General features: G+C 46.3%; 1 protein-coding gene across 10 annotated transcripts in view; it reads left to right on the top strand.

Annotated features, from left to right (window-relative positions):
- Window positions 1-24,450, top strand: part of RRBP1 (ribosome binding protein 1) — a 441,849-nt gene that overhangs the window by 15,547 nt on the left and 401,852 nt on the right. For all 10 annotated transcript variants that reach the window (XM_069607556.1, XM_069607549.1, XM_069607553.1 and 7 more), the window contains exon 2: window positions 21,434-22,208. In XM_069607556.1, the coding sequence (XP_069463657.1) occupies window positions 21,455-22,208 (754 nt within the window). In that variant the 5' untranslated portion in view covers window positions 21,434-21,454. The remainder of the gene's footprint in view (window positions 1-21,433; window positions 22,209-24,450) is intronic.

Genomic DNA, 24,450 nt, shown 5'->3' on the forward strand with positions numbered 1-24,450 from the left:
TTAACAGCACAAGGCAACTGCAGCCTAGGCTGAGAAATATATTCAGGACTTTATTATGAGGATGAACTTTCAGGCGAGCCCAGCCTCTCCCTAAAATGAGTTCTGCCTCACACAACACTATATCCAGTGCTCCAGATAAGAATTGGAAGTGGGAGTATTTTACTCACAATTTTTTTTAAGTTGCGAGTAAAATTATTTTTTTAGGGAGTAAAAATGTAAGTCCAGTTCCCAATGATAGTATTCTATAAGTGAGTAAATCTACATTCAAACTGAAATGTTTTTGTAATAATTTCTTTGCACCTAGTTATTCATGTACATTAAAAGAAAAAACGGTTTACTTCCTCCAATCAGGTAGTTATAACAGTAGTTTCTTCCTGTGATACATGCACGACTTGTCCAAACATATCCATGGAGCTGTGAGGGTGAAAGCAGGGGCACAAGATTCTACATGTCTTTTTCCGATTTTTCTTTTTGTTGGGAGTATTTTTACTCCGTTTTAATTTTTTGGGAGTATTTGCCCATTTTTAGGGAGTAAAAGTGGCCGATACACCCCTTATCTATAGGGCTGACTATCCATCCCCATAAAGTTCCTAGCAGGCCTCCAGAACTTCTAGGATGCCCTCACCAGGGATTTGCTCCCCGAAAAGCCATGATCTAAAACCCACCATCGTTTAAAAGTGCCCATATTTCCTTCCAGCTTTTTTGTTTATGGAACCTGGCTATTCAAGAGGTTGGGAAGTATGTAGAAGTGCCTTTCCCTCTTGTTTTATGGGGGCATGGCTTTAACATGCCCAGGCCCCCAATTGAACCCTGGCAGTGTGGAAGGCCTAAACAGCTGACCACTGCTGAGCCAAACGGAGTGCTCAGTGTTTTTTAAATGCTTTGCAACAAAGGACATGACTAGATGCTCTTAGACTACTGCAGCGGTGGATTTGGATGCAATATAACACTTTACATCATGAAGGTAGAAAACAAATATGGACGTTTTAGTATTGTTGAACTGACTTGCAAATACACATTTTTGACATGCAATCCCTCCCAGATTTATTTTTATTGAAATGGTATCTGTGTGTACAAACATTTCTCTTGCTGGTGTGTCCGTTTTGGAGGACACTTCTGTTTTGCTCCCATTGTCTCCACTTTGACTGGTCCCTGTGGGTGTGTGGGGAGGAGGGTGGCCTCCGTGCTGATCTTGGGGTGCACTAGTGTTAATGATGCTGCCTTCCAACTGGAAGGATTCCCTCCCTGCACCCTGTAAGATGGCCTTATGGTGGCATGAAGAGAAATACATGCAACAAGACATTTTATAGCATTTTGGTTACAAGCAAAGCACAGTAACGTATCATAACCAACAAACTCCAGACCGCATACAGACAGACCTGTGATCCTTCTCGTAACATGGTTCGAAATTGAGGGGAGCTGGGAGCTATTTAACTCCTGCTTGTAGCTCAGACGTGCCTGGTGAGCTTCACCCCTACAGCTGCCAGGAGCAACTTTTGCTACGGAGACCAACTGATAACAAACACACCTATGTGACATTAACTCTGCGCATTTTGGGACGATCTATAAATGAGCATTGGGACCCCTACATATGGCTTCAAAAAAAGGTTCTGGGAGCCCCTCTAACGTGAACGAACACAGACAAATAACCTATTCTTTGCAAAGGTGCTCGGGAGGGAGGGTCTACAACCACGTTTTACTTCACTCTATCTTTCACAGAGGAGAAATAACCATTTGCATAGCAATCTGGTCCCACCCATTTGGGCAGTCCAGCACAGAAATGATAGGCAAATCTCCTCTGAACAAGAGTTCCAACAGCAACCCCAGACACGTGTTTCAGCCTAGTCTGGCCTCCTCAGTGAGTTGAAGCTGTGCCCCTCTAAGCACAGTGAGCAAGTGGTCCACGTCCGGATTACCCTGTTCCCAAAAGAAAATTCAAAAAAGGTTTGAGAGCCCCTCTACTGAGAACGAACATGGCCATATAACCTGTTCTCTGGGAAGGTGCCCGCTCTGGAGGGTTTACAACCATGTGAGCTCAAACGGGTTGTAGGCCGTCCCTAGTGGGCACCTTCCCAGAGAATAGGTTATTTGGCCATGTTTGTTCTTGGTAGAGGGGCTCTCGGATCTTTTTGTGCACTTTTAGGAACTTGGGGTGAAACCCAAAGTTACCTTAGGTAATCCAGACATCGAACCCTTTCTCAGTGTGCTTAGAGGGGCACAGCTTCACCTCACCGATGAGGCCCGACTAGGCCGAAACACGTGTCTGGGGTTGCTGTTAGTACTCTTATTCAGAGGAGGATTGCCTAGCATTTCAGTGCTGGACTGCCTCAGTGGGTGGCACCAGACTGATATACAAATGCAGATATTTCCTCTGAAAGGTACAGTGAGCTAAAACGTGGTTGTAGACCCTCCCGAGTGGGCACCTTACCATAGAACTGGTTATTTTTCCGTGTTCGCTCTCAAAATGGGGGCTGCCAGACCTTTTGTGCACATCCATAGGGGATCGAAAGCATAAGGGCTCGTAAATAATGGACAACATGTTAAGTTTACATCTTCTATGGAAGTTAGATTTGCAGAAGTCTGTGTACTTGCTCCTGGTTCCCCAGTGGAAGCGCCTGCACACTGCTTACTGCCGGATACCCAGGAGCTGCTTTTAGCTTCTGCTTATCCAATATCAATTTCGATCCCTGCTCTCCCTACCCTGTTTGTTGCACATTAACCTCCACCTTTCGTGGTCTATGGAACTCCGCCTGTCTACATAGCACAGTCTCTGTTTACTCACTATGCATGGCTATTTATTACTGTACCTCTGATAAGCTTCCCAAGTGACAACTTGTAGCAATTGTAAAGAGGGGATGGGGATGGCTCCCCTGATGGGCCTTAAGGATGTCCAGGTGGGGCCCAGACTCTACGAAAGGGATTAAGATGACTGCTTTTAATAGAAAATCTGATTACATTTAAAGATCCTTGGGTTTCCTGGACGTCCTAATGGGCCCCGAAGGGAGGGAGAGAGATGGGGGGGGGGGGCGACTCCTATGTGAAAGGGGCCCAGAAACAATATTTTTACTCACAGGTGGGTTTGCTGTGAGATAGTCTAACTATCACTTGTCTAATCCATGGCAGGCATGCCTTTCACATTTTTCCTGCCTTTTTAGGGTACTGCTTTTAGTGAATTCTTCAAAGGGTGAGATTGAGGCAGCAGAGCTCTGATCAGTGGTCCGGCAGCGCTCGGTGCATACTTTCCATCAGCCGATAAGTGCTGTAAGCATTTGACTACCGCTTGTTATCATTCAGCCTTTGGGGATCTGCCACTTTCCATGCCGGCTCTTGCTTTTAGATGTGTACTCTTGCCACCGCCTTCTCTCCAGTAGTTACCCTGACCCTTGCACCTGGCGCTTTATCAATCCTCATGGACTGGGCTACAATGTGGTGGTCAACCTTGAGGCCTTTCTGTGATATCCAGAGATGGAAATTGCTGCTGTATCTGGAGCGCTGATTAAAATTGTGTGTGCAGCCAAGTTTTAAGAAGTACATGCAAAGAACATTAGTTTTAATGTAGTGAGGTATCTCCTTTTTAGCTTGATCCGTCTGACTCCTGAGAGTGAGTAGTAATTTCGGTGTGTGAGGGGTGGAAACAAGGGCGAGTACTTAAAACTGTCCATGATCACACTCTGGGATACTAGAACTTCTCATGGCACACTGATTCCATGATTCCGTTATGTAGTATAGATGTATTTTTAAGATGCCCTTTTTTATGTTAAATTTGCCCTGAAACTTTCAACATGAAATGTTATCGGTTAGACAGCGCTCGAGAATTGAATACCACTATTTCTGTACATGAAAGCAATGTGGTCTTTTATCATTTTCTGGATTTTTTTTTTTATTGTAAGTACTCGGAGTTGATGTGGGAGAGATTGCATAGACTCAAAACCTTTTCGAGTCAAAGAACAATGTTTTGACTTTAGCTTGTCTTGTTCCTCAATCATCCATTCCCCTAATATCTGAAAACTGTTTTTATTCGCACTAGCTGCAGTGTCCACCCTGCAATTTAGGGTTGGCTTGTTGGTGAGAATATGTTTGGGTGCGTTTGTAGGTCACTTGCACGCCAGTTTGTTTCACTAAGCACTGGTAAAGCCAGTAGGTCTGAGTTTTGTGTACACAGGGCTTCTTTGTGCGTGAGTGTGTGAGTGCATTGTGTGCTGATGTAGATGGTCTATTGGATGGATGACGGGTTAGTATTTGGACGGCGATGTATGGGTTATTGCTTGGGTGAGTAATGTGCGTTTGTAGTACTGGATGTATGTGTAAAGGTGCATGCCGGGAAGCCACGGCGCAAGCGGAGCAGAAAGTACTGGAAATCCTGCAGCCAATAACGAAAATTGTCAAAGTAAATGGCATAGGCCCGCTTTATTAGCAATCCACATAAAGCAGGGGCAGCAATAAGCACGCAAGCCTCAAGGGCTCTCAGAACAGTGAACTATTATAAAGGAAAAACACGTCATTGCTGACGTCCTCCTGCAGTCTTGGTTAGAAAATCCTACAGGGCCGAGGGATTGGTTAGGGGAATTGTCTACATATACAATGTATATGGGGTTAGTCTTTTCATTGGGTATAGATATTTGATGGGCACACCTTAGATCATCCCTAAATTGACAAAGGTAAGAAGGACATCATCTCAGAAATAGGCTAATGCAACATGTACTAGGCAGCATCACATTGAGAGCCTTGATTGGTTGGCATCTGTCTTACCAACCTTGAGAACGTGGCAGGTCATCAGCACATGAGCAAAAATAGGGGCAGGGGGAGAGAAACCCAGGAACTGCTTTTCCTAATTAAATAAGATGCCATCCATTATTTCCTAGGCCACGAGCAAGGGAATTTTGCTTTGTACTTGGCCTTGTGAGGCGCCTTTGTTCTGGATATTTGTGGGGAGACGAGGCAGTTGCCCATCTGTGTCTGGAGTTAATGAATGGACTGTGTTTTCCAGTTATAACTCACACGTGAGAAGTTTTGAATCGGTCTACCCAGCTTTTACTGTGATGTTAGCTCATATTAATAAGTGTTGTTACCCTCTCTGGCCACTGGAGACTTAGTCGATCCATTCCTTATGCAGTATTAAACTTCTAATTAATTAGCACCTGGCATTCAAAGGCCATATGTTCTTCACTTAATCTAAAGGAAATGTATCTTGCGCTTTAGGAATTATCTCATCATCTCTTTGGAGCCATCCAAACCTCCCTTATTTTCCAATGACCTTGGAGTGGCTGCACAGCCACTGTCTGTCTTGCACAGATTTGTATTTCAGCAAGTTGAATTTCTGCAGCCTCAAGGCTTCTCGTTCAAGCTATGTGTCTTTGCCGTCCATTTTACACAAGATGGCCACTCATTACTGTTGCATTTCTGCGTTAAGCAAGCTCTATATGTATATTGTTTGTGTTGTACTTCAGCGTATACATTGGTTATGTTATGTTCTTCATGTCTCTATGGTGCAAGTAATATTCTTCATGTCTAAATGCACGTTTGACCTAGGGTTCATGTTTCTTCATGGTGAACGCATATCTGCTTCATGTCTGTTGTACTCGCTTGTCAGCAGTCAGGCCACTTGCTCTCCATCTTTAGTTATATCGGGTTCATTTCTTCTTGTATTTGACCGAGATAAAGCTGATATAGTTGCCTCTGTGTAGCGTTTCTCACCTTGACGGTATTGGGGCAGGGGAGGGGTAGTTGCCATGAATTACGTATTCAACTGCCTCTTGAAATTTGGACAACTGGGTTTGTTTGTGGTTCTATATATGGGTTAGTGGGTGGTTGGATAAGTGCCCTGGTGTGGGTTAATTAGTGGCTGGTTGGATGGGGTGTTCTAGGTGCATACATGGTGTAGTAGCTGTGTGTGAGTGAATGAATGTGAGGCCATTGTGAATGAACAGTTGTATGGATAAATGTGTGTGAATTTTTCTGACCAAGGGAGTAAGATGACCCTCTGTGTGTTTAGGGGAATGAGGGGGTGGTGGGGGTTGGGGGGAGGAGAAGAGTAAGGGAAAGGGGCACTAAACGCAACTCGAGTTATCTGTATCTGGGGTCTCCCTCTCGTGCAAGGCATCTTCCTGTATGTACTGAAAGAAACTGCCATTAGTAAAACGTCCACACTCTACCCTGCAAATGAATGCCCCATACCCATCTAGCCTTGGTTGGCAAGATCCTTGAGCAGATTTTCATGCTCCAACTGCACGAGAAAGATCATCCAACATGACCTACTTCAAGAATACTAGTCTGGCTTCCTACTAAGATGCTGCACCAAGTCCACCACCATGTGGGTCCTTGACAAGGCACTCCTCATATACAAAGGTGACCCATGGTCCTGCTTGACCTCTGCTGTATTCGATGCAATCAACTAGTTAAGATCCTGTCCTGCCTCATGGGGCTCGATCCCTCAGTCCTTTTGGATGGCTCGACTTTTACCTCCACAACAGACACGAGCTCGCCCAAATAGGGACTTGCAGATCCCAACAATACCCGGGACATGGAGAGTCCTACAGGGTGCCATTTTCTTCGCCCAGTCACCGTCAACCTGTACATGGAGTCTCCAGGGGCACCTGTGACCAAATTGAACCTCAAAATTCACTGCCATATTGATGACACAGCTATACCTGAAGGTCGGCTACCTTTTACTACAGTCCCCAACTGAAACACCGCCTCCACAATATTAAGGCCTGGATGTCAAGTGCCTACTTGAAACTCCACCCCAACAAAACAGGGCTCATCCTCCTTGCAGGCACCAGCAAATGCACCTAATTCCAAAACTGGTTGTTAAGATGGATTTCTAGACTCTGACCTGGTGGGCAGAGGCTTAGGAGGCCACCCTAGTTTTGTGAAATGGGGGAACCTTCTGGACAAGCCAGACCAATCTACGTAGCTTGGCAGGCGGTCAAGACTAAGGGCCTCACTATAACCTTGGTGGAATGGGTTAACGGGTGCCGCAAATGGATGCAGACTCGTTAAACCCATTCCGCCTCATTACGAGGTCCCCTCCCGGGACCCGGTAAAGACGCCTGATAAAACCAGGCGTTGTTACCGGGTCCTGCGAGGGGACCAGGGAGCTAACAACGGGCCGGTCGTGATCGGCCCGTTTTCTCCCTGCACCCATTCCCATTGAGCCCTATGCGGGCTCAAATGGGAATGGGGAAGGTCCGGGCCCGGGTTCCCTGAGGGAGGAATCACTGGGCCCTCTAAACTCGGAATGGCACGGTAATTCCCTATTCAGGGAACCCAGACCCTGTTTTGGTGGCAGCCATGCCGCCAATAGCTGCATGGCTACCACCAAAGCCGTAATGAGGCCCTAAGTCTCAGGAGGGGTGAGGGTGATCAGAAGCTCTCAATGAACACAAAGTAACGAACCATAAATTAGTGTATATCAAAAATAGCTATACATTTATTGGTGCCCGGACCAATGGACACACAAGTAAACTTCAGTTATATAAATTCTAGATATATATATATATATATATATATATATATATATATATATATCTATATCTATCCTGTAAGGGGAATGCTGAGTTAGTACACTAGGACACTACTTCTGAGGCATTCCCTAACTTTTGAGCCCTAAGAAGTGGGGAGCCTTGTGCTCAACAGTAGAGCTGTGCGTAAAAATGCACAATCGCGCAAGTAGAACGAAAAGCGGGTGTTCTTGGGAGAGCTGTAGCAAGTCCGGAAGGGGCTTGAGGTGATGAAGAATTGGTTCTTAATATTCTGGTAGGCCCTTGCCAGCAGAGCGGTTTTCAAAAGGTGGGGATGGCTAGGGAGCGCAGGCTAACCCAGGCAAAAGCGAATACCTTTTCAGGGATATTCTTGCATAAAAGAGATCGGTTGTGCAAGGGTGGGGCCACTGGTAAGTGATGCAAGTACTCACCGACCCTCAGCGCAGTCCGGTCCAAACTTTTCCAGTTTAGTCAAGGTCGCAAGCAGGTTCGAGTACTACAGTTTCGCGGCGCTTTGGCTCTCAGTGGCTGCGGGATAGACCGATGGTTTGTGACCGACAGTTGTCTTGCCTCAGCTTCTGAAAGGGATGCAAAACAAATTGGGGCACAGGAGAGCAGATCATTAAGGCACCTAAAGTTACCTGTTACCAACAGGTAGTGATGCAAGAATCGTGGATTTGTGCAGCGTTACGCACTCTTCTAATTCGGGACCCAGAAGAGCTAGGCCTACGAAATTTGGCAGTAGAGGGCACGGGACCACAAGCAAGCGATGTCCCAAGTATTAGGTTTCAACTCGATGGCAGCGGTTCTGCAGGATACCCTAAGGCAGAGCTGGACAGTTCACTGGATGGCTCAGGAACACGTCTGAAAGGGCTCCTTCGGTGGGTAAATCGGGGGCGCTGACAGTTGTTCACACTACTCCGTAGGGGTGAAGCGCCATTGAAGGCCTTCTTGATCGATGAAGAAAACAGGGGTCTGACAGGAAAACAGGGGGTGAAGAGTGCCCCATCTTCCAGTTTCTCCAGCGGATTCACAAGCCTGTTTCTTCGTTGCAGGATACTTGGCTCCTTTTGTAGTTCGGTACAAACTCGGGTGATCGACCTTGAATGGAAGGACTCGGGTGATCGACCTGGAATGGATGCAGAACCCCTTCTCTTACCCAAAGTTAACTTTGCGCCAAAATCGTAGAATTCCAATCAAAGATCTGCTCTCATGCAGGCATCCCAGTCGTGGACCAATCACTGCCCATTCAGGTAGTCCAGACATCCTGGCCCTAGTAGTGTGGATTGGGACCATATGGTACCAACCTGCGTCCTAGGCGCACCGCTCTGCTGCTCTCAAGCTAGGCACACGCTTTAAACAAAAATAAAATGGGAAGGTTGCCATGTTTGTTGTGGCAATGCTTGGTTACTGCCCTGTTTTGAAGGGCTTCTGGGAGGGTTGCAGTGTTGGCACGAGAAGGTATACGATGAAAACTAGACTAGACTAGACTACGGCCGAATGCTGCAGAGTGGTTAACCATAATGAGCCTGCTTTTGCAATATGTCAACATATCTGTGGGCATCATTAATTTTAAAGCCGGTCATATGCAGAAAAACAGATATTCCCTGTTTCTTCTTCCTCCTCCTCTGGTGATGGGAGGCGGCAGCCACCCCTTCTCTCGCCAGCAGTCAACCCGCGCTCCATCTTATCCCTGCCTCGTTTGTCTCGCACGCTTCCTCTATTCCTGGAAATCTGTTATCTCCTGTTCTAGTCTGTTCTAGTCACTACATTTGTCATTCTGCAGGCTTACCGAGTCTTCACTACGTGCTATTGAATGTATGAAATGGAGCTTGCATAGGTTTAAAACTCGTCCTTGCTGGGAGAAACGTTGGGAAGCAGTTAATGGAGATTGCCCTCGTGATCCAAGCGTGAGCAACGTGGACAGCCTTGGGCTCCACAGCCCAGCCAGAGCGTGAAACCGACAAACACTGAAAAAATGCACTCTTTAGTAAAATGGGTGGCTACCGTTTCCCTCCAGCAAAAGTTGCAATACACATTTTGGAGCTTGACTAAAAGGCGCAACAACAAAAAAACACGCTCCAGTTTCGACATGGCTGTGGGGATTAAGCGTCTTCCTGGGCAATGATTCCTGCCCTGTGCTCATCCCGAGGCTGACTTGCCAAAATGTGCCTTGGATCCCTACATACCTACCTACCTGCCTGTCATTACCTTTGAGAGTAGAACTTTGCTTTGGAACGGTTTCATGTTGTGGAGCTTCAAATATGATGCTTAACCTGAATATTGGCAGTGGGTGAAGTGGTTTATTGACACTTTTTCACTTCTCTGCCCACAGTGTCTCCCAGCATAATGCTGCCCTCATCACGCTTAAGCCTTATTCTGCATAGCTTTACAAACGCATGCTTTGGAAAAGAAACGAAAGAATTTGGAATCCTATACATGTGGCTAGCAACTATCCATTTTGAGGAGAATTTTGCGTTTCCATTATTAAGGCAGCTAGAGTGGAAACAAAAGCTTCTCTTTATTTGACCCTACTGCCCAGTGACTTTCAAGATATTTTGTGGAAGTTTCTACCGGACGGTAATCGCTTAATAAGCAAAGAAACGGGAGCTCTGATCTGGCCCATGTGAGCGAAACCAGAAGCACCTGTATTACTCTTCTGCAGATCACGTAAAATTTAACTTGGTTTAAAAAAAAAATAAAAAAAAAATCTTTCTCTTTCTCTCTTCCTCTATAACATGCTGAGTTTTGAGAATCAATTGACAAATTGTTTGATTGTTGGAGCTGCGCAGGTGTTGTGTCGGTGCTGACTCATCTAAAAGCGTGCTGTCCTGCCTGCATGAAAGCCATCTTATCAAACACCACCAAGCCAGCCTTCCTTCAGCCACATAACCTTCTGATTCGCAACTCCAGATGTGGGTTTATGTAAAGGACTGCACGTGTGTCTTGAATCTAGCCTGATTGTATGCATTAGGAAATGAGTACCAAGGCAATCCGGCGGGACCCATGAGTTTGGCACGTTTGACTGACCTCAAAGGATGCTGTCCGATTTCATTGCGAAGATGGCACCCCACGAATCAATTATTGCGTTAGAATAGCAGGCTGCAACTTTGGTCTCTGGACTACGACTCCTATGATTCCTCAGTTTTGACTATACTGGTTGGGGCTGATGGGAGCTGTAGTCCAATACCTATAGAGCGCCAAGGTTGCTGCCCCCTGCCCTAGGAAAAACCCATATTCGCCTCTGTAAGAGTCTACACATTTCTCTAAACTGCTGAAGTTTGAGACTGGTTTCTCGAGCACCTTGAAACCAGTGAACTTTGAAGGGGGGCTTTTCTGCTAATTTATAACCGCTAAAATCTGAGGGTGGCTACTTTGAGAACTCTTGGCCCTAGAGAACAGGGGCTCCGGCAACTCCAATTGACGGAGTTGGCTGTTTCAACTCTAAATGTCACTGGAAAAAGCATGCAATACCGTAGAGGGCGAAGCACGCGAGTATTTTGGCACTCTGTATTCCAGCATAGGAACGTCTACAGCACACCGAGTTGAAGGGGGTGGGCGATATAGGCTTAAGAATCCCTTGTACATCAAGAATGGAAGGAAACCGTTTTTTCAACTCCCGGCACACTCGAGCCACAGACTGTGGACATCTGGTTGCTGTTTATATAGAAATGTGGTGGGCAGCATACTGTTTGATGGTACAATGCGATCCTTGCTGCACGCAAGGAATTTATCCTGAAAAAACACATTCCTATCTGCGAAGCAGCTGAAACAGCTAAAACATGTGACACAGGCCAAAAGGGACGCCCGCAAAGCTCCTACCCCAACATGGCAGCAAAATCGAAACCCTGCAAAGCCCTAAATTAGAAATCGAGAAGTACAATGTACTTGTTTCTTTGTTGTGTTTTTTTTTTACATTTAAAAAAAGATATATTGTGTGTGCATTCATTCTGGTGGTGAGCTGGTGATATGCAGTATGAGAACCTGCAAAATATGCAAGCGTAAACCTCAAATTGTATAATGCATGTAAAAAGGGACATGATTTTGTAATCTAACAGGAAAATCGCGACCCAGAGGGCGATGCTTACATTGGCTCCGCAAGTTGCAAATTTGCCACTATCCTGCACCTGCATTTGTGGAATATCCTTCCAAGTACACCAGGCCTCGGGCCAGCTGATTCCTCATACTACTTAGTCTATACAGCTGAAAAGATCACCTTCTCTAAGTGTAGAAAGAAAAGATGCTCACTGCATGGCTGCAATGCTCTTCAGGTGCAAGTGATCAGCAGCAAAGCTGCTGTAACATGTAAACGGGTGTATTTGCCCCTAGTGAACTATAAAGGACTGCGGATAGGACCTGGGACAAAGAGGCTGAAGGAAGCGGTCTTTGTTAAAAGCGCACTGCAATCGACCAAAATGCAAGTCATGTTTACCAGCTGTAGTATACAGTGCTGTCCAAGCCACCTGGCCAATGTACAGAATTAAAATGGCCCAGAATGTTAAAGCAGCCATCCAGTCACACGAAAATCCCAAGACCAATAATGGCTAAAGATGAACTCAGCTGCACGATGGTAAGGAAGCCATACATTGTAAAAATGGGCCAATTTGGTGGTAGCTTATGGCGTAATTGTTTTTATTCACTTAAGTCCCAGCTCACCCTCTCTACCCCTCAGGCCAAGCCACCTCCAGCACTGCCACCCACCTTCTCGGTTATCCGACCCATGAAGCGTGTGTCAGTTGAGGCTTTCGCTGCCACTTTCTCAACCCTACCCGCACCCCCCTTTTGGCTGACTCGCACCCTGACACAGCCCTTTGCATGCTCCACTCTGCTATATCTGATACTCTTGATGTTCTTGCCCCCTGTCATGAGGATCTGCTTGAAACCCAAAGCCAAGTGCAACTCCTGGTACGACTCGTCACCCTTAAATGCAAGTACCAGGTGGCCAAGAGGAAATTGCTTGCTTCATGTACATCGCCTGACAAACTGGCCTGCCGCCGGCTCCAAAGGCAATACCGGCTCTCTGTCTGCACCAAGAAGAGAGCCCTCATCCAAGCCTGCTTCTCTGTGGCATCCAACTACTCGGCCGAACTCTTTAAAATCTGCAAGGAGCTGGCTAATCCTACTTTAGTCTCTACCTCTCCTGTCCCCTCCCAGGCCATCTGCACGGCCCTGGCTTCTCATTTCCTCTCTAAAAATCAGGACATCCTGTCCTCCCTCTCTTCCCCTCCTCCTTTTCCTTCTCCTCCCCTCTCTTCCGCTGGCCCTTCTGAGGCCATCTCTCCTCCCTCCTTCTCTGCCTTTCCCCTGTTCTCCCCAGACAAGGTTTCTAGACGAGTCCGATCTATGAAAGTCTCGTCAAAACCGGTACTCCCCAGTTCCTCTAAATCCATCAAGACCCACATTGCCACCCTGGCCCTTTGCCACTGGAGTCTCTCCCCCCCCCCCCCCCGAAACACTCACGTGAGCACCCTCTTCTTAAGAAACCCCCGAGAGACCCCTCCTGCCCTGTTAACTACTGCCAAATCTCCATCACTCCTTCCCTGGGCAAACTCCTAGAAAAGCTGTCCATCTCCCAGCTTACTCTTCACACTGAAATAGTTGGGGTTCCCCATGACAATCAGTCTGGCTTCAGAACTGCCAGAAGCACAGAAACTGCTCTCCTAAGCATCCATGAAGATCTGCTCTCCAACCTTGACTCCAATACCCCCTCTGTCCTCACCTTAGCTGATCTCTCTTCTGCCGTTGATACAGTCAACCATGCCATCCTGCTCAACCGTCTCCCTGATAACCTTGGTATTACCGATCAGGCCCTGGCTTGGCTGACCTCTTTCCTCCGTTCTGACCTGCCAGGTCAGACTTCGGTCCTTCCTCTCCTCTATCTCTACCTGTGGTGTTCCCCAGGGCTCTAACCTATCTCCCTGGCTGTTCAACCAATACCTGGTACTTCTTGACTTCTTGCCCACCGTATTGCCACTCTCTGCCCCAACTTTCAGTGCTATGCGGACAACGCTCAGCTCAATTTAAGGCTCCCGTGCGCCACAACTTCTCCTTCTCTCATCTCTGTCTGTCTGCTATCCAGGAGCGGTGTGCCGCCAACGATCCCTACCTTAATGCGAGTAAAACTGAGATTCTCATCGCCACACCTGCTCCCTCCTTTCCTGTTGCTCTCTGCCCAGCCTCTATTGGCCCTCTTCCTTCTCCCACCTGTGAGGCTAAAACCCTCAGGGTCATCTTCGTCTCCACACTCTCCTCCTCTCCTCATATCTCTGATGTCTCTAAGAAATCACACTACCAGCTGCACCTCCTCTGAGGTATTCTTCCTTTCCTCTCCTTCCCCGGAAGCTCACTGTCTCAGAGCACTGGTTCTCTCTAGGCTGGACTACTGCAACAGCCTCTTTCTAAATCGGCCAGATTGTACTCTCCTCCGGTTTGCAGCTCATCCAGAACAGGACTGCAAGACTTGTCTTTGGCCTCAAGCCCAGGGATCTTATCTCTCCAGGACTGACATCTCTGCACTGGCTCTCAGTGGCTGCGAGGATTAAGTTCAAAACCCTCTGCATTGTCCACAAGGCCTTCTGGGGCCTGAGGTCTCAATACCTTCAACTCTCTCTTCCTAAATATCTTCGCTCATCAACCTCCAACTCCTCAGGGTCAGTCGCTTCTCCCAGCAACAAACAAGTTGGTGGGAGATCTTTCTTTAACTGGGGCCTCCCTTTGGAACCGCCTCCCTGCCTCACTGAAACTTGAGGAGAACCATCTTTGGTTCCGGGAGCACCTTAAGACCTTCCTCTTTGCTTCTGCTTTCTCTCCTCCTCTCCCCTGCTGAACTCCCGACTGAAACTGCACTGGTCACTTGGCTACCCTCTGATCTCGGGCCCAGGTCCCCTACCCCGCCAGCTGCCCACCTGCACTGCCCCCGTGCAACCTCTGCACTTGAGGGCTGTTTCTCTATCCCCATAGCTCGCACCAGCTCTTGACACCTGATGTCTGCACTACTCATGCACTTGCCACTAGCTGCCAACACTTTTACCCATTGTTTTTATTTATTCCTTACTGTTGATCTTCTGTATTGCATTGCCGCCTCCGCCTCCTTCCCGCACTTACCCTTCCCCTCCCTCCCCTGCACTTGCGCAATCTCAATGCCGCTTGGCCTAGTAAGATCGGTGTCTTCCCTCTGTTCCCCCTCCCTTGCCTTGTCGCGCCTTGAAACGCACGTGTATAGGTGTGCTATCAATGCCATGTCATATCAAGTCCTTCACTGAGAGTTCTCGAAATGCCCATGACTAAAGAAGCCTTTTGAAACGCAGGAGGGGTCAACGTGATGAGCAGACTTCATGCCCATGGTAGGACAACAGCACCTCCTACCTGACACCACTTCCCCTGTGTGTTCCTTAATGATCCATCCTAGGCCCACTCCTTTCCCCCCATACACCTTCTCCCCTTGCAAACCAATTTCCTCCTTTTGGCTTTACCATCACCCCTTCACTGACGATGCTCTAATATTTGTCTCCTGCCCCTCCTTCATCACTGAAATAGGGAGATGCTTGTACATGTAGCTAACTGCCATCTGCCACTTGATGGCGCTATGTTGCATAATGCTAAGATGAAGTCCTTTTTCTCCCTGCCTCCAGGGCCAACCACTCCTTCCCCTCTCCCATCCCGATCTACCCCCTCAAAACCCCCCCTGCCCCTTTCTTCTCGCCTCATTCATGGCTTGCAACCTTCCTTCACTTTTCCTGGCAGTGACCAGAAACTACCATTTCATCACAGCCCCTTCCAACCCCAGCCAGATTAAACCTCATGAACATTAGAAAGTCCCACCCACATCTCTCACACCACTCAAGTAAAATCCAGATCTCCACGGCAAACTGGACTACTGTGCGAGCCCACTTCTTGGCCTACCCTTTTGCTCTTTCTCCCCTCAGCAGAGTCCTAACATGCACCCCTTTCAGCCATCCCAAATTCTCCTTCATCTCAACCTACCTTCACCAAGCTGGATGCATAATCGCCCTTTAATTTTCTGCTGTAAATCCATCCATGGGCTTGCCACCGCCCCCCTTGACCTCCCCTGCTACCTCGCTGAACACATCTCGCTTGGTTTCCCCCCTCTCAAGCTCTGTGTCTCTGTACAATTTAGAAGTCTCCCACCACCTTTGCCATCTCCTTTCCTCTCCTTTTCTCCATTCGTCCCCCTCTACTGCAATGCTCACCCTTGGACATCAATGCCATCTTTTAAGGGTGAACTCTTAAAACGAGGCTTTTCAACCATCCACCTGCTAACGATTCAAGGAGCTCCTCAAATTCTTCACCACCCTCCTATCCAAACAACCAACCAACCCAACCCACCTCGCCTGCATTCTGCCCCCAGGAGTACTCTATGAATTTTGTAAATATGTAAATGCTGGCCTCTGGCTGGCAGTGTTAAAAATGTCATATACCTCGTGGCATACGCCTTACTCTTGTGTACCACCTGGTATACGTCATTCAATCCAACCGTGCTTTTATGTAAAGCCTCCTTACTCTGTAACTGCCGCTGCTCTTGTATTGCCAACTTTGCAAGCCATTTCGGTTAGAAAAATAACACCCTGTTTTAAATGCAAACAAATGTATAGTCTGACCATTCCATGATCAGAAGAGGGCTAGCTGCAGCACGTTTCAGTGCCCCCCTGAAAGGTGTTCACAGCTGGAGACTTTCTATTAATAAGATTTGGAAAAACGTGTTCATGATGAAATGTTGCCGACCACCGTTGCTTTTGCTGTCCCATAGCTCTGCATTTAATTTATTAACCAACTGTAATTATTCAGAGTTTACATCTTGCAATTCTAACCCGTGATTCTGTGTTGCACGCTGACATGAGCACATATCCAGTGATGATGTTGCAGTGAAAATGGCCTCCAAGTGCCGGGCTTTCCCTAAAAAAAAAAAAAAAATCCCCAAATATTCTAGGGTTGGAGGTAACATATAATTATACCCCTCCTAGAATAGTTGGGTTAAGAATTTTAGGGGTCAGGGAAAACGTCGCCGACTTTGTGGCGTCCTTTTTACTCTGACACCCCAGCATTTAGTAGAAACCACAAAACGTGTATTTTGTATTAATACAGTGCTTCAGATTGGTGGACCATACATTGTCTGCTGTGATGGTGGATCGACTTGGAGTGTAATGCGTCCAATCCTTTGTTTAAATATTTTCAATAAACTCCAAACCGCCTCGGCTATGCGCCTGCATTCCCCAGCAAAGGTCACTGCTACCCTGCAGGATGGCACCCCTGCACATTTTTGTTCTAGTTCTCTAGCGGAGCCTAATTTGCAAACCTTCGGTGTTTGGTGCTCTTCTGTGGCCCACTCTCTCTCTGGAGCCATCTTTGTAGGTTAAACTCCTTTCAGTTCTGCAGTTGTTCCATTCACAGTTTCAAGGGTGATGCGCACTGTCATCAATGTGCTCCAAAGATGCCTGCCTCTAGCAGGCGCTGTAAAACCACAGGATTTTTCCTCAGTCAAACCTAGCATCTAGAAATGATGGCACTGCAGCCCAATGTGGCTTCATATGATCTAATTTAAGGCGATCGGCACCAAACTGGCTCATGTAGTGCATCCTCCAGATCTACAGGAATCGTAGCCTTGTCTCCCCCCGAAACGTCAGTATTGACCATGCTGGCGATGGCTGATGGCAATGGTAGTTCAAACCATCTGGCGAGCAGACCGGTGTGCTCCTGCTGTTGGCCGCTCTTTGATTTCGAGCTGCCTGGCTTTCTGCAGCACATTGGACTATGGCAGGCATCATGGCCGTTATGTCGGCAATGTCTGCAATTGCATGTGAAGAGTGTTTGGGTAGCCATCAATTTGCAATTTGCATTGCTGAACATTACCTATCATTCTGCCTCTAGGATTAATTGGACCACTGTCTTCATTACACCAAACCAAAGTGTGTTGGTTCTCTGGTGTGCCAATGGACTGCCTGCTGCAGGAACTGAATTTGAGCCTTGTCCTGGTGTCTGCCAGAGCATGACCTAATGGTGCTGCAAGCTTGAAACCCAGTCCTTTGAGCCTCCTACGGTAACGCCGATTACGAGACTTGTTCCTAACCACTCCAGAAGTCCGTCTGAGGGGCGAGATACCTTCTCTTTATGCACCCGTTACTCCATTGACTTGCTTTGTGTGTAAAAACCCTTAAGTTAAAAGTAGTTGCCTTATTGAGCCAAAGGCAGTGAAACCTGCATCAGAAGTCATCTCTTTGGCTGTCTATGGCTGGGTGGGGATGGGGGGGGGGGGGGGACAAGAGGCGGTCTGGCCTAGCCACTTCATAGTTGGTGAACACTAGAAATTGTATGGTGACTTTTTTTTAATTGAGAACACCTCTTAAAAGACTGAACGATGGCAAATCTATGGATGGATTTCTAAAGTGTTGCAGTGTTGCTCTTGATACTGAAGTATTTCTAGCCTAAGCAAGGCTTCATTCTTAAGTTGCTGCGCCCTCCCCCTTAGCGATTTGCAATGAATATTGCATTTAATGGCGACATAATCTAGTTCTAGGTGACCGATTCTGGTGTTCCAAAACCGTGTGGGGGGGGGGGGGGTGAGAGATGTAGGGGGATGTGTGTGTGTGTGTGCGCACGCTGAACCGGGCCTCAAAAATGTAACTTGCCGTTGGCTGATTCTCTTAGCAAGTAAGAAATTAGTCCTGTCTGTGTATGTGGAGAATTCAGGCGGCGAGTGACTTATCGTGCCTGTCGTGTAGCTTTCAGTTTGAAATTTTTAGCCCAGTGTTTATCAGTTGATTTTACTGATTGCCCGCTTCTAATAAAATAGTCTATTTTGTATTTAGCTGTGTGCACCTCTGTTCCTGAACCGATCGTTCTCTTGTTCATGGTACTTCACACCATGCCTGATCCTAAGCTGACTGGTTAGCTTTGTGAACATTGAAAGTTTGGTCTACAACTGACCTGTAGACTATTTGCACCTTCACGTTGGATTCCATAAGCCCCCCCCCACAAAAGTAGGTTATAAAAAATCATCTTTACACTGTAGCTTCTGACTTCCAGGCCCACTGTGATTGTGACCTACTTACTTGATTTAGTTCTGACACAGTTGTAATGTGTAGTACATGGAACATGTTGCCTTTCTGAGGGCGAGTGGTTGCCTAGGCTGGCAAGTCTGTAATTTGGTTCATCTCCGTGGGCACCTGGAGTTGTATGTCCATTCTGATCTGAAATGTCCTATTCTTCCTGTATTTCACACATTAGTTACTGATTATGACCTATTCCTATTCAGACCTGTAAAATAAAGCTGGTTCCTATTAACTCAAGGACACTAGCATTTTAAATAATTCTCCCTACAAGTTGGTTTTTTGCTCAAACACTGCCGCCATGACTCGTGTAATCAAAGATGGCAAGGCCAACTTTGTGCCAAACCCTGGGGTGGGGCTAATAGACCAATTTGTTGGTACAGAGATATGCACCTTCCTGCCTGCCTACCTACCCTTCCTTGGTATTCCAGGAATGTAAAGGTTCATCTCATCCAGTGAACATAGTCTATCAAAGGTGTCTTCATCTTATTTGAATACAGAGTCGCTGATGATAACCAGGATCAAAACTACATTGTGTGGTCGGTCAGATACGGGAGACCGACAATTGAACATGGTTTAACTTGTTTTTCTTTATTCAAGTAAAGAAAATGCCTCCCCTACCCCTACTACTACTATGAAGCTGCTCTATTCTGGAAAATAACAAAAGGGTGGTCATCCGGATGTCTTGCATAAATTGAAACTTGTCCGCTGTCCAGACCTATGCTCTGGTACTAAAAGGCCTTGGGGCACTAATAAAGGAACACAACATGTGCTCTTTACTCCCCTTTAGTTTGTGCTGGTTGGGGCATGGCCCCTTGCCCAAAGTGTCCCCTGAAATGTTCCTCGAGGGTTATCAGGCTTTTGCATGCTGGTACAGTTTACAACCCACACGATACTTAGTATTTAATATGTACAAAAAGGGTGGACTCCTACGCCCCTCTAAAAAGTATAGATTAACGGTAACAGTTCAAAAATTCCTTCTGTTCGCTATTTGGATTTGTACGTTTTTAAAGTGTCTGAATGATGTCCCTTCATTCCTCCAGGGTATCGTAGCTTCTTTCTGGTGATCGGTTTTTGGGTCTAGCATGGACCGGCAGATTCTTGTTAATGGTATGACGTGTTGTGGTTCTTCACCCACTATGAGTGGCGAGTGGTCCAAAAGCAAATTCCTTGGTTTTCAATGCCAACTAAAAAGGGCGAATTCTTGTGCTCTGCCACAAAGAATTAGTTAACAGTTTGTCCCTTAAATGTATTACTTGTAATTGTAAGCTTTTCAAGAGATCAGCTGATGCTTTAACTCGCTCGTCCAGGGTGTCTCAGATTCTACGAGCTGACAGGTTTTTGTGGTCCACCAGGGACCCCGCTGACAACTGTAGCATCTGATTTGCTTTGGTTTTGCACCCTCTGCGAGTATCCTTAGTTCTCAGCGCGCATTGCGCTCTTAGCTCTTCGCTGAGGTTTTCTCTCTTGTGGTATAATTTTCTCATATACAACCCTCCCGTGTCTTTTTGTTTTTTATCTGGCTTCTAGTGACCCCTCTTAAGGGTGGCTGTTTAAATGAAATACCCCCTTTGGGTATTTCATTTAATCTTCTGTTTTCTGGACAACCCCTCTAGGGGGGGGATGGGATTTTATCTCCCCTTCTCTGGTTACTTTCCTTAAATCGATCCCTTTCTGGGTATTGCATTTCTGTTCACCCACTTTGGGTCAGTCTATTTGTCTCATATATCTCCACCGGGGTCTTTGTATGGGACTTGCTCCCTCCTCCAGGCACTGTGGGGTCTGCACTGCAGCCTACGCTCCTGCTTTGCGCAGCATTGCTCGAGCTGGCCCTCACCAAGCTGTGGCTTGGCTTTCCAGTGGCGGCTCCTCCCCAGGTAGGGGTCTTGGCCCTTTTAGGTCTGTACCTGCAACGAGAGACCCAGCGCAATTGGTCCTGTGGGTTAGGCCTCCAGAAGAGGGAGCAGGGGGGTTAGTTGCACAACCAAGCACACTTCCCATGTAGGCTGAAAAACCTTGGGACATTTGATATTAAGAGATGTTCTAGATATGCTCTCTAGGGAGCTCTTGTCCACCGGGGATGAGGTGTGGGGAAGGGGTTCACACCAGTGAGCTCCTGCCTGCCCATCCCCTAGGGAGTGTTTTGCATAGCAGGTTTACCTCGCTAGTCTCAAAGAAGGTGGCTCCTCCTTGGGCAGAAGGGATGAATACCCTGGGCTCATCACAATTTGCATAAACCTGCATACTAAAGACCACATCGCCTCGTGTCTCTTTTGGGCTGTTTGAACAGATATTGTGTTTAGTAAATGTTGAGGGTGCTCTTGTCCAGTGAAGCCGTGTAGTGCAGTTGTGTTTCCGTATACCCATGTCATCAGGGAGGTATTAAACCAGATTGTGCAACACTGGCAGATTGTGCAACACTGGCTTTTCTTAATTGTCACTGCTGCTGATGTCTGACCTGAAAATCTAAATACATTTGCAGTACCTCTAACCGACTTTCTTGTGTCCGATCGGTGTTGTAAGATTTCCACATGACCCCGGGGTATGGTTGGTGTTTACCCTGGTTGCACATTCTTTCACGTCTTGATTTCTCACCTGGACATGCAAGAAAAGGTTTCACATACTTCTTGTTTTATTAGAAAAGCTGCCCTACTTCCATGCTGACCACATGAATGCAGGATTTCCTTCAGGATGGTAGCCCAAATCATGTAAACTCACGTGTTGTTATTTATACCTATTGAAGTCAGACACCCAAACTCTTGCCACTGTTGGCTAGAGCATAAAACACCCAGTTGAGATGTTTATTCTCCTATTAACTACTTCTTGAAATTAAATGTACAACAAAATACTTTTAGTATTGGTTTAACTTGATTTATTTTTTCTTTTCAGGTTAATCAAATTTAAGGAAGAATGGATTTGTACGATCCTCAGACGTTGGGCGTGATGGTCTTTGGCGGTTTCATGGTGATCTCCGCTATTGGAATCTTTCTTGTGTCTACTTTCTCCATGAAGGAGACTTCTTATGAGGAAGCCCTGGCCAAGCAGAGAAAGGTTCTTGAAAAGTCCCAGCACCCAAAAGTCGACAAGAAGAAAAAGGAGAAACTCCTTGAAAAGAAAGGCAGAGCCAAGAAAAGGGAGGACAAGCCCAATGGGAAAATACCAGAGCAGGATTCCGCTCAAGAGATGAACGACTCTTCCAAGGAACTGGATTCTGAGCCAGAAATCATTGCTGAATTCATCATGCCCGAGCCCCCTGCTGTGACCATCTCGGCTCCTTCTCCTCCATCTCCAGCAATTCATGAGAAGCCTGCCCCTTCACCCAAAGACAAGAAGAAAAAAGAGAAGAAAGTTACAAAGGTGGAGCCCGCTCCAATGCCTGTGTTGGCTGCAACCCAGTCCTTCATCTCAAAATCTCTCCCTGTTTCAGAGGTTCCCATTAAGGAAGCTCCAGTTGTTGCTGCTGTACCAGTCATTGCACAGTCTAGTGCGCCAGTTGCTGTTTCTGCACCTCCTAAGAAGATTGATGCCATTCCTCAGCCCATTAAGAAGGTTGAAGTTGTAGCTCAGGCCACAAAGAAGGTTGAAGTCTTCCAAAGCCAGGAAGAGCCGAAGCAGGAGGCAGCAGTAAAGAAGAAGGCTGTGCCCAAGAAAAAAGCGGAGCCAAGTAAGCTTGTTTTAATATATAGCATTTTAACCAAAAATGCCAGAGTGTATGATAATGGATACGCAGTGATGTGATGTTTGTTTTGCTTGTTAGCATCCACTATTAAAGGGTGCCAAGGTAAGGATTGAGTGTTCAAATAACATTAAGAGTTGCTAGAATAAGGCTGCTCCTGTGTACTGGACTGTGACCGAAACATCATAGATGGGCCTTCTGTCTAGCTTTCTCATTCACCCCACTTTTCACTCTCATGCTCAACCATAATAAATTTAAATTCTCACCTCTTAGTTATATTCACTAGTCCAGTTTCTCCCTGTTGCTGGGTTCAATTCCCCAACCCCTTATTTTTGCAGGATCCCTTTTATTGTCCACCAGTTTTGTAGTTTCTGAAACTCTTTCCTGCTTCACTCCCCAACCACCTCTTCTCCACTACGGATTTTGCAACCAGTAGGTTTTTCTGTCGGATTATGAGGAGGAGCAAAGGAACCCTCCTCAAAACATCAACCCCCTTCATGGTCTATCATTTCTCATTGTGTCCACCCCGTGTGTTCCTACAGATTGTAAAATCCTTCAACTGGAGTCTTTCGTCCGCACATCCGGTACCGATGTGGTAAAAAGAACAGTCTTATTTAGAAAAATAAACTGCTAGACTAGCACAAAGTATGAAGTAGCCTGGAGGTTGGATCGCCGTTGGATGGGTGTAATGATGGTGTGCTGCTTGTATTACATACTCTGTAAAATCCGGATTGTAAATGGTGATCTGCTATAAAACATACCATTAACTCTTTTGGGGTATTAAAGCAGGCTTCAAGCAAGTTAAATTAACATGTATTGAATGTGTGTGACACTCCAGTGTGAATGTGTGAGACCAGTATGATTGACAATTCTGTATTTGACATTGAAGTGTATGGTACCAATTCCTTTTCAGGCTGCACACATTATAAAGAGGTCATACATGTTCGAATGGCTGTGCTACCCAAATGTTTTTCTAGTCCCTGTTGCTTTTAAGGTCTGGTTAGGGGGAGCTTAATATCTTGTAGACTTTATGCATACCCATTTTCCTTGGACATTACAGTCCATATGTAGACCCTCGGAGCAAAGTACATTTGATTGGTCTATTGCATCTCTTGAGAGGGGGGTTAAGTTAAGGGCATCGGTGATAGGCTGATTCACATTTCTTGTTCTCTGAGAAATGTGGCAGTGTCTGCAAGCAGAGCTTACATGTGGAAGGCACAGAAGTGTCCTCCACCCTGCCTCTACCTAGCCCTCTGGTGTGTAACTGGACCAGCACTGTGCAAGGAGGAAGGAGTCCTCGGTAAGAACTTCTCCACCCATGGCTCTGTTTTTCTGGTGCTCCTGGTTGAGCCTCCACATTTTGATCGCTTTAAGTGTTCCTCGTCTTTCTTTCTAAACACTGCAATTCAGGAACATGCAAATCCTAATATAGCACCGATGGGTCCATACTATCTGAACTGGTGATTATCTAATCCGTGTTCATAATGTCATTTTTAAAATATTACCTTTTATAAGTTAACATGCCTTTTTCTTTATTTAAAATCTACATGTAAATGCACTGATCTGAAACTCTACAGTTTGCTTTGCATGAGCCCCAGTGGGACAGAGTCTCGAACATCACGGTACTGGGCCCTATTTAAGGAGACCAGGAACAAATACCTCAAACACAGAACTGCCTTTAATTATATACTAGAAAAACATATATTCAATTTTAGATGGGATTAAACAACTCGTTCAGCTAGATACCAAATCTCATAGACCTGATTACTGCCAAACCCATAGTGAGAATTAGGATGTGCTAGTGAAGTAAAATACAAACGCCTCTTACTAAAATAAATGTCACATTTTAAAAAGTTGGTAATAAAACATTACAAATCGGTAAGAATAACGCACCTGATACTAATGAAATATATCGTATATGCATACCAGGTCAAGTGGCACAGCGAGTAGAGCACTCGCTTTGACATCCGTGCAGAGCTTGCTAACGCGGGGCCAAACTCAGCCTTTCATCCTTCCGAGGTCGATAAATGAGCACCACAAACCGTGGGTAATAATAAGTAGCGTGCAGATACCCGAGGGTTCGTAGCGCTATATAAATGCCAAATTATTATTATTATGTACCAAAGCTTCTGAGGCTTGTAGAATCTGCTTAGATCACATGCTATGCATAGGCCGACATCTAGTGGTAACTGTGGAGTATTACAGTTTGTTTTCGAAACTCAAAGGGAAG

Source organism: Ambystoma mexicanum, chromosome 4q (assembly GCF_040938575.1).
Source record: "Ambystoma mexicanum isolate Mex_15411 chromosome 4q, UKY_AmexF1_1, whole genome shotgun sequence".
NCBI lineage: Eukaryota > Metazoa > Chordata > Amphibia > Caudata > Ambystomatidae > Ambystoma > Ambystoma mexicanum.